The sequence below is a fragment of the Carassius gibelio genome, chromosome B11, assembly GCF_023724105.1.
Source record: "Carassius gibelio isolate Cgi1373 ecotype wild population from Czech Republic chromosome B11, carGib1.2-hapl.c, whole genome shotgun sequence".
Lineage (NCBI taxonomy): Eukaryota > Metazoa > Chordata > Actinopteri > Cypriniformes > Cyprinidae > Carassius > Carassius gibelio.
This window is the reverse complement of record NC_068406.1, coordinates 20,933,692-20,943,663: the sequence shown is the minus strand read 5'-3', so window position 1 is coordinate 20,943,663 and position 9,972 is coordinate 20,933,692. Positions and strand designations below refer to the sequence as shown.

The following is a 9,972-nucleotide window of genomic DNA, read 5'->3' as shown; positions in this document are numbered from 1 at the left end:
TACTGAAAAATGTTGACCAAAATAATCCTGCTTATAACCTAGTTGATCAATTGTCAAATAAAATGTGATTGGTGTTTTCTTAAATGAATGAAAACGGTAATAAATGAAAATGTTTCCACAAACTCATGACGTCACTGTCATATTATAATAATTAGCTTGATGCATTTCTATGACCCAAGCTGAGTAATGCAGTAAAGCATAACAATATGAAGAATTTCACCTTGAGCACTGAATGTTTTTGAATGTACTGTCAGCTCAGCTATGAACATACCACTTCATTAAAAGGAAAATGTTCTCTTCACTTGACGTGTGTACAAACACTCTCTTGATGACCTTTTTCTCATTTGACCTCATATATTGTATGACATTATTGTTTATGACATTAAAGAGTTTAAATTATATTCTTTTATAAGAATATATAATTGTATATATTTATAATCTTTTTTTAATTTGTATTATTTCTGTTGGTTAAGGCTTGGTGTTGGGCATTTGAACAAGCCTCAAACATTAAAAATTAAATATGAAACGAATGCATAAATCACTTCATTTGCTCTATGAATGATACCTAAGATCATGGGGTTTGTTAAAATGTTTTAAGTTTTGTAAAAGTGTTACAAGTAATGTTTTACTTTTTTTAAGCAATCTTATTTCTTCTACTGGATGGGCTCTTCTTTTTTTTTTTTTTTTTCTTCTTTCAACCACTCTGAAGATCCAAACAGCTCCGATAGCAACTGCATTTAAAATGACTTCGAACACCTTAAGATCCCCATAAGAGTGCATGTGCACGCACATTTTAAAAACAATCTAGTGCATAAGTGTATTAAATGCACAGATAAAGGTCTGTAGGAAGGGCAGCCTGTGGTATAATTTGAATATTGAGTACCTCTAGTGCAGCAGTGAAACGGCTGGCTGCAGTGGCATATTTCTTCTGTTGGTAGTACGAGTTGGCGTCCTGTAAAGCTACATCGAGCCATTTGTCAATTTGAGGCAGAAAGCTGAGATTAGGTCCACTCGGAGGCCCTCCTATTTCAGCCGCTTGACACATTAATTGTGTGGCGGTGGAGGCCAGGGACTTGTGGGTAATGTCCTGTTCGTCACTGAACACTAACTTTGTCTCAGCCTCCATCAGGTCTCTTAGAGAAATGCGAGGGGGCGAAGAAAGGGGGCTTCGTTCATTATTTGCTCCTGCACAGTCGTCCAGCGATCCATCTTTTCTTCGAGTGTCATTCTTCTTGCTCCTCTTTGGGGCACTGCTGCCTGTCTTTTTCCTTTTTCTGTTGTTTTGTCCCTTTTCCTCCGGCTGATTTCTCTGGACTGTTGGATGCTCTGTGTATTTGGGGAAAACCATCTGCTCTGGTCCATGGAGTTCCAGGCTTCTATTCGAGTCTGCAATGTTTCTGAAAGGCATTTTAAAATTTAAAAGCATAGTTCATCCAAGATGTTTTAACAATTTTTATTTTTATTTTTATAATAATCCATTAAAAAGAGTCTACAATCCATACCAATGCTTCCTCCAGTAAAAAAAAAGTCCATCCATGTTGTCTCTCACATTAAAATCTACCCACATGTTGGTTGTGGTGAGCTATTTTGGACCGTTTGCACTTGTAAATGGTGCTTGACCTGAGCATATTTCTCTCCTGATTCAGATGAGATGACCTTTTCACTGAAGAAAACAATAATATGGGTGGAGGACTCGTATTTTAGCTGGAAACAATGGTTTGAAAAAAGAAAAAAAAAATCTTGTTGGATTTCTTACAAACATGCAGTTTATTGTTTCAAGCTGGACTGGATTATTGTCCAGTTTGGATTATTGTTACGTTTTTGATAGCTGTTTGAACTCTCATTTTGATGGCACCCATTCACTGCAGATGATCCATTGGTGAGATGTAATAATAAAGTTCAAATGCTCAGATTAAGAAAAAACGACATCTCTGATAGTATGAGGGCGAGTTAGTTTCCATCAAATTTTAATGTATGGGTGGACTGTTCCTTTAATGCAACACTTTTTAGGGACCATTTGCACAGAATGTTTTTTTTTTGTTATTCCATTGCACTGCTCTTCAGTTTTTTTTTTTTTTATTTTTTTATTTTTTTTTTAAAAAATGTTCGGTGTGTTTCTTCACTGGACTTTCAGAATTGGTAATAATGGACAAGCAATTTACAATCTACCCCACCTGCAGACTATCCCATTCCTATGTGGGTTACTAAACAGCCCAGGAAATAAATGCATTTTACATCCCAATGAAGGCCTGCTCTCCTCTTAAAGACATGTTCTCAATTCTCTAAGCAGGCTGAATCTTTAATACATTCGCTGCTATTATTCTTCAGTAAGAGCGCTGCTGTTAGTGTACTGTTAGAAAAGTCACTTAAATAATGTAGAGGGCTGGGGTGCTGATTCACTGCCGCTCTTGAGATGTGTTTAGGAAAAGGTCACTGTGACGTATACACCTGTTGGCAATGGGCCGAGCTCCTGTTTTAAGAGTAGACTGCAAATTCTTCCATCTTTATGTGTGTGTGTGTTACTACCTTGGTGGGTGAAAGAGGGTTTTTGTCCATATAAATGTTTTAAAGCAGGCTGGCTGAGACTACAAGAGTTTTAGGCCAATTTATCCCTCAAAAAAATAAAATCTTATGTAGGACCTTGGTCGTTTACAATGTTCAACCCCAGATTATCTGATAATGTAAGGCATTTTCAGATCTAATCTTAATTACTTCCAGTGTGATCGCAGACACACCTGATAATATCAAATCTAATATAATGGTTAATGGGCAATGCGCCTTGGTTTCATTTAAATGTAGAAAAGTGAAGCCAAAATGTCCCATGTATGGTCTCCGTAATCATCTGGAACCAAAGCTTGCGCAGTTCTCATTAGCTGGAGTCACGATATCGTGATAAGTTTGCAAGCTCACGATCATGACACCAAACCCCATTTTTAAAGCATGAAATAACTAACTAAAACAAGCTTTTTAGAAAAACATACACTTGAACACATCAAAAGTGTTAAGAACTACCTTAAAAGATGGAAACAAATGTTTTTATTTATTTTACGTTTGGGTTACGTCCCATTTGTTTACATGGAAAGGGCAGGGTTTATACTGCAGCCAGCCAATAAATGATGATCTAAATGTTTTGGCTTCACTTTTCAGGATGTGTGGGCCACACTTGGTACGGACAAAGAAAAAAGCTGAGCAGATATCACCTCAGTTTTGAACTTACTAGGTGAGCGTAAAAAGCAGCCAGAGCCTAGCGCTGATGGTGTTGCTAAGCAATGGTAAACCGTTTTTACTGTTAGCTAGCATACTACTATTAACAGATATTAAAATTGGCCATTCAGTCTCACCTTTGCTGAAGAACAGACTATATGCATTTCATTATCCATTATGTCACATGAGGGGCTTCCTCTGGCATGATCATCTTAATATCTTGTACTTTGTGATGCTCCATGATTTTCAAATCATGTATGAGATTTGAAAGAAGACAATCTTTGCGTGATGCAAAACCAGATTTCATAGGATTTAAAAACGCCTGTAGTCTGAGCCGTAGGTCAGAAGAATACTTGCTATAGTGCAGATGTGGGCACTAGATATGGATTTAGGACTGTAGAGCCCACTAGGTGGCAATAAATAAATATTAAGCCAAATGTGTATATATGAAATCATTTTTAAACAGTAACTACTGTATTGCTGTATCCTGAATGATGCCTCAACTGGGGGAAATAATGTTGACTGCTCCCTAATATAAAAATATTTCTGTTTAAAAAAGCGGTGTCAAGCTGCACTCACCTCTGAATTTTCATTGTGCAATGTGTCTTTTTGAACGCTTAAAGAATAACATTGTATCACTGACATCACCATACAACTTGTGGAATTGTGTTGTCCAATCAGATTAGAGCACCAGGACTGACTGTTATAGAGTGCTACAGTGCCCGCCCACTTTTTAGTACTGGTATTTGTTTTTTTTATATATCCAATATATTTTTATATATTCGACGCGGAAGTAAGCTGTGTTTTTTGTTTTGTTTTTTTTTTATGTGCGAGACTTCTGGATCATTAGCCACTGTAGGGAAATAACATGAAGAATAACAGTGCAGTATGTGTTCATAATTAAGATAATACATTATAATAATATGGTAAGAAACACCTTTTTGCTATATCAAGCAGCAAAACAAGCTGTACAGCTAAAAATAGCTGGTAGTCAGACGCATGAAATTTTACAAATGGCTGCGCCCGCTCTCAAGGAAAAAATGAGCAATGGAATAAGTCTTTAAGAGTTCTAAGCCCTGAACCAAACCATCACAAACTTTGAAGCCTTATGTGGGAAATTACTATCCCAAGAAGCTTTTTATTTTTTTTATTTATTTTTTTGTAGTTTGAGAACATATATTGATTTGATTACATTGTTCACTGTGCTTAATTGTTTGTGCTATGGAGTTATTTTGGCTCAATTTGTGTCTTTCTGATTGGAGAAACATGGGTAATGTAGTTTTTCACCAGGGATTTTGCTGCTAAACATGCTTATGTGGTCTGATGGCTTAAAAAAAAGCATATACCATCAACAACCTTGTTTCTCACAGTAGGTGTGCTTTTAAAAGGTTTAAATGTTATTTAAAATCCAGTTCCCCTGTGGAGAAAATGAATGGGATTTTTTTTTTTTTTTTTTACTTTCATAACCCAACTGTTGCTTTGATTGGTTGACATAATTAGCCATAGTGACAGTCAGATATATGACTAGTGTCAACATTTAAACCGGTTCTTACCCAACTACTGATAGCAGCAATGTTTAAAATGAAGCTAGTTATTATGATGTGTGTAGATAGCACTCAGCTTCATGCATTTCTCCATACAGTAAACACAGCTCTATCTACCATCACTGACAGCTTGCTGACAGATGCATAGTGTTGTCTCAAAGAATAGTCTGTCAGTCGCACAAAACACTGCATAATAAATTAATTTATTGTACTCTAATATATACATTAGATATACAGTATGCACAGTAATATATTGTCATATTTTGGGAATAATAGATAACCAGCTAACCACTTTTGTCTTTTCAGTTAATTTCTCTCTAAGAAATATGTCTCTGTTTTTAGTTTGGAGAGAAAATTACTCAAAGGCGACATGGCTTGTAGACTACATGCATAGTTTAAATTTATTAATTATTACTTTATTACCTTTACATTTAATAGTTAACACTGGAAACAAACAAATTTGTATGAAGAATCAGTAATTATCTTTTTCGATTGTACTAGTGTCATGAGTCTATCTGACAATATGCATAAATGGGCTAAATTACAGATGTGTTGCGAAGGGAATTGCAATTTTCCATTCTTAGGCTGTTGTAACCCCTAGTCTGTCAGACCTAGTTAATTTAGAAAAATGTGTCAGTGTCATAAGATTGCCTGAAGTTGTTTGATATTCATTTCTTTCTCTTAAGAGCTAGACAATGTACCATTGGAGTAAAAATTAAATAGTGATCTATTTTGCAGTAATTGCTCACTGAGTCTCTCTACAGCTGTTCATCGATGGGTATGAACCATCAATAATCATTTCTATTCTCCCTCGGCAGCCAGATGAACAGCTATGCTTTTGTTTTGTTGCTTTAAATCTTCATAAGACTGTCCGTTTTGATTAACCTTGACAATGAGCATCACTCCAACAACATGTCAATTGTTGGTAAGGTGACGATGAGGTAATGGTTTCTTCTGACCATAAAATACTTGTCTCTCATACTCTGTGAGGAGGACAGCAGTCCCTATTGGAATGTCAGCTTTTGTGTGTGTGTTTTTTACAGCCTGGGGGGAAATAAACTGTCTGCGGATGCGCCAGAAATGATAAACCTAGAAGGGACTTCATATGTGAAAAAAAAAACAAAAAAACAATATGAGTGGAAGTGCTAAAAGAAATCTCAAATATCCCATAAAGTTTTTCAACTGAACAGGGCCGAGTGCTCATAGGATTAAAACGGTTTTCATACAATGACAAAGACAAGAGAGTCAATGGCTAAAGAAGAGGGAAAATCTTAAAAATGCTCAATATTTTTCTATATGATTTTCTATGTGACAATTTCATTCAATCGAATGATTCTTTAAAATAAAGAATTATCAATAAAAAAAATTTTTATTACATACTGTGTGTATACATTTTAATATTTCTTCAAATCATCCCTAAATATAAATTTATATCAAATGATTTTATTTACCTATTCTTTGAATGTGTCATTCTAATAAGGCTTTTTTATTAAAATTAATTGCCTTGTTTGTTTATTTACATCTACTAACAATAAGGGGGAGGGGCGCGTTGTGTGATGACGAATTACCCTACAACACATTCATTATTGCACTGATTGGCTTTTACCTATGTCAACAATATATCTTTTTTTTTTTTTTTTTTTTTTATTGACCATAAATGTAAAGAAACAAAGGTTTTCCTAACAAGCAACCATATTTTTTAAAATACTGTAAGCCTAAACCGCAACTCTGGAATTTTTTTTTAACACGACTTCACAAAAAAAGAAGCCCAAAGTCACATAAAATATGCAGACTTGGCAACTGTGCACGTGACGTAATTTTAATATTACCACCCCTTGCTTTGAATATGTGCGCTTCGAAAACCATATAAAAGAAGTTTAGCCTAATATGGTTTAAATCGCAATATTTCAGCAAAATAGACATGATAATCAAAACCAAACAGATGTTTTTTAGCAGAGTATCTGCGGTATGAGCTCACAGCCCTATGTAGAGTCACAGCCCTATGCTGGAAAGGGGGGCGGGGGGCGGGGGGCGGGGGGCAGCAGCTCATTTGCATTTAAAGTGCATGTTTCTGCTTCCACTCAAAATAGACATGTACAACAAAAATATAATAAATGATCCATTGGGTATTTTGAGCTGAAACTTCACACACGTTCTGGGAATACCTGAGATATTATTATTATTATTATTATTATTATTATTATTATTATTATATTTTTTTTTTTTTTTTTTTTTTTACAATAGGTAAATACTTGACACTCTTCTGTATTTGGTTAGCCTGGAGACTGTACAGTTAAGATCTGCTTCACTGTTGCAATACAGATAAATGTAGGCTGTAAGTTGTCTGTCGCTGTATAAATTGAGTTAAGTTTATATCTTGGATGTCCAGCATTGATTTTCCAACATGTCTGAGTTGCTGCAATTGTGTACATTATCCATCATACACACACATAGACTAAGACGAAGCCAGCGCTTTTCGATTTATTGTGTTCTCCTGCAATAAACACTACAGACATCGGTGCACGTTGTCTCAGCGTCTGGCCTGGACAATCAGCACTGGGTGACAAACTGTTCACCCCTGATGCATATAAATAGCTGCTTATTCATTTATCCCTCATGTACCACTCGTGCTTTTCACGGCAGACTGCGTTTCCACTTGGTGTTGTCAACAATTTACGAAGACCACAGACCTGAGTTATTAGTCTGCCACTAAAGGACGTCTTGAATAGCTTCAATGTGACCACACTGAAGTGGAACATTTGTGAGAAATTGGGCAGCCCTCTCTCTCTTCATTTTTTTTTTTTCTTAGTATTTTTAAGAACGTTCAGGATTTCTCAGAGAGGCTTCAATTACAAAGCGGTCATGCTGTCATATACCGCACTTTAAGGAAGAGATATTGCACCACTGTTTTTACAGACCGCTTTAATGCCCCCCCCCCATCTTTTGCTGTTAATGAGATGTCTCATCCATATTAATCCAGATTATTTCCGGAACCTTGAGAGCCTGTTTACTCGCTGCTGGTTCAAAGTGAAAATGCAATAGGAAGCAAAGAAAAAAACATGAATAAATAGATTGTTTTGTGACTGAAGTAAGGCTCGGTTTGAAACGCTTCTTACTAAGAAACGCTCTGATGATTAAGTGGGAAGTCTTGACTCTGTCACCACTGTGTCCACCAGTGAGTTTGGAAGTATTTGTCTCATTTGGCTTGTGTAATTGGATGATTCGTTTGTTGAATGCACAGGCTGACAGGATTCCGTTACCAGGCTGCGGCCCAGTGATGTGAAGAGCTTTAGAATTTGCATTAGTTAAACAGGCCAACTGTCATAATATATCGTCGGTTCGCAGAGAGAGTTGCTCGATCGCAGTGTTTTCCGTAGTGTGTCTCTTTTGTTCTTAATTGAAGCATTCTTGCCCCTTTAATACTGTAAAAGAAATAAATGAAAGCAGTGGAGGCAAGAAACAAAAAAGATTTCGTGAGAACTGATGATATAAATTATGTAACTATCTGGAGATCATTACTACAGACGCTGGCCTGGTTTAAAGGTGAACCAACCCTGAGGACATTTTTTTTTTTTTTTTTTTACTCGAGCACTCAGTTGTGTGTGGATGGAAAATGAAAAATATAATCTATGGAATTAGTCTTATGTTTAAATAAATTGCACAAGTTCATTCAAACTCTAGCTTTTCTGTATTTATTTCCCTCCCCTCTCATTCAGACCCGAAGGGTAAAATCCACTGGGCTGAGCTTCACATTACACTAGTTGACTCTCATTACGCCACTGGAATCTCATAGGCCTGGCTTAAATCATAAACCTTAACTATAAACCTTACACCATGCCAGTCCTTAATCTCATCCATATGTCAGCTCATTTATAAGCGGATAAATCAGAGCAGGATAAGTATCTGCTCCCCAGATTAATAGACCTTGGTGAGGAATAAAAGTGGATTAGAAAATGTTTTAGGGCCACACTGAGAGACCCACAATCCTCCACTCCATATATTTTCTCTGCAAGGAAAAGCTTGGTTAAAGCTTCAATTTTTAAGGATGGAATGAATAAATACAGTAAATTAATTGAAGAATAAATGGAAACCTGCTCTTTTTTTACATTTTGTATTTATTTGACCTTTTGTACTAATTCTACTAATTCTTTCATTATTTACTTCATTATGTCATTCCATTTTTTTTTTTTAACTAACAAAAGGAGTGAGAAACATTTTTTGGTCATTATTCATCGATAATCATCTCTGTTCAAGGAATAGTTCACCCAAAAAGAAAGTTTCTGAAAATGCACTCACCCTCAGGCCATTCAAAATGTAGACAAGTTTTTTCCTTATCAGAATAGATTTGGAGAAATGTAGCATTACAGCACTTGCTCTCAAATGGATCCTCTGCAGTGAATGGGTGCCGTCAGAATGCGAGTCCAAACAGCTGATAAAAAAACATCCCAATGATCCATGCAGCCATTAATAATCCATCAATTAATGTCCAAAGTGTAAAGCTGTGTGCATATATGAAACAAATTCATTATTAAGATGGTTTTAGCTTTAAAACATTGCTTCAGGTCCTCTATAATTTAGCTTTCTCCATTGAAAAAGTAATTTCTGCTGAATTAGGAGAGGAATATGCACAGATCAAGCACTGTCTACAAAAAGTAAAGTTTGGATTACTTGTGCATTATTGTGATGTTTTTATCAGCTGTTTGGACTCATTCTGATGGCACCCATTCACCACGGAGGATCCACTGGTCAGCAGTGATTCTAATGCTACATTTTTGATAGTGTGTGATAAATTTGCTGCAGAAAACAAGTCATATGACCTACTTTTGTGAAAGCTTCAGTTTCATTTCAGTGTAACTGTACGGAAAAAAGTGACTGGTTACATTTTTGTAAAATGTATTTTTTTTGTAAAAGTTTATTTTTGAGTGATTGAAATCATACATTAATAGTATTTACAGAATTTTAAAAATGAATATTATTGTCACACATGGCACATCATTAGAGATCAGCTCTATAGGGAATGTTTTAAAGGTTTTGTACCCTTTGTTTTCTAACCTTTTGTTTGCATTTATGCAGCTAAGAACACTCCTTCAGTGCCTCTGGTGGGTCTGGGTGACTACAAACTAAATTTTCTAAGAGACTGATTTGGCATTACAAACCTCTTAATGTGCAAATGTGCATGAAAAAACCTTCAGTGCAACCTCAGAGGACTAGAATAAACCGACAC

General features: G+C 35.9%; 2 protein-coding genes across 2 annotated transcripts in view; one reads left to right on the top strand and one right to left on the bottom strand.

The window, feature by feature from the left end:
- LOC127967965 (spermatogenesis-associated protein 16-like) overlaps nt 1–1,348 on the bottom strand; it is a 50,062-nt gene extending 48,714 nt beyond the window's left edge. The window contains exon 1 of the mRNA XM_052568731.1: nt 884–1,348. Within this exon, the coding sequence (XP_052424691.1) occupies nt 884–1,348 (465 nt within the window). The remainder of the gene's footprint in view (nt 1–883) is intronic.
- Nucleotides 1–9,972, top strand: part of nlgn1 (neuroligin 1) — a 258,323-nt gene that overhangs the window by 9,200 nt on the left and 239,151 nt on the right. The gene's annotated exons all lie outside the window — the stretch shown is intronic.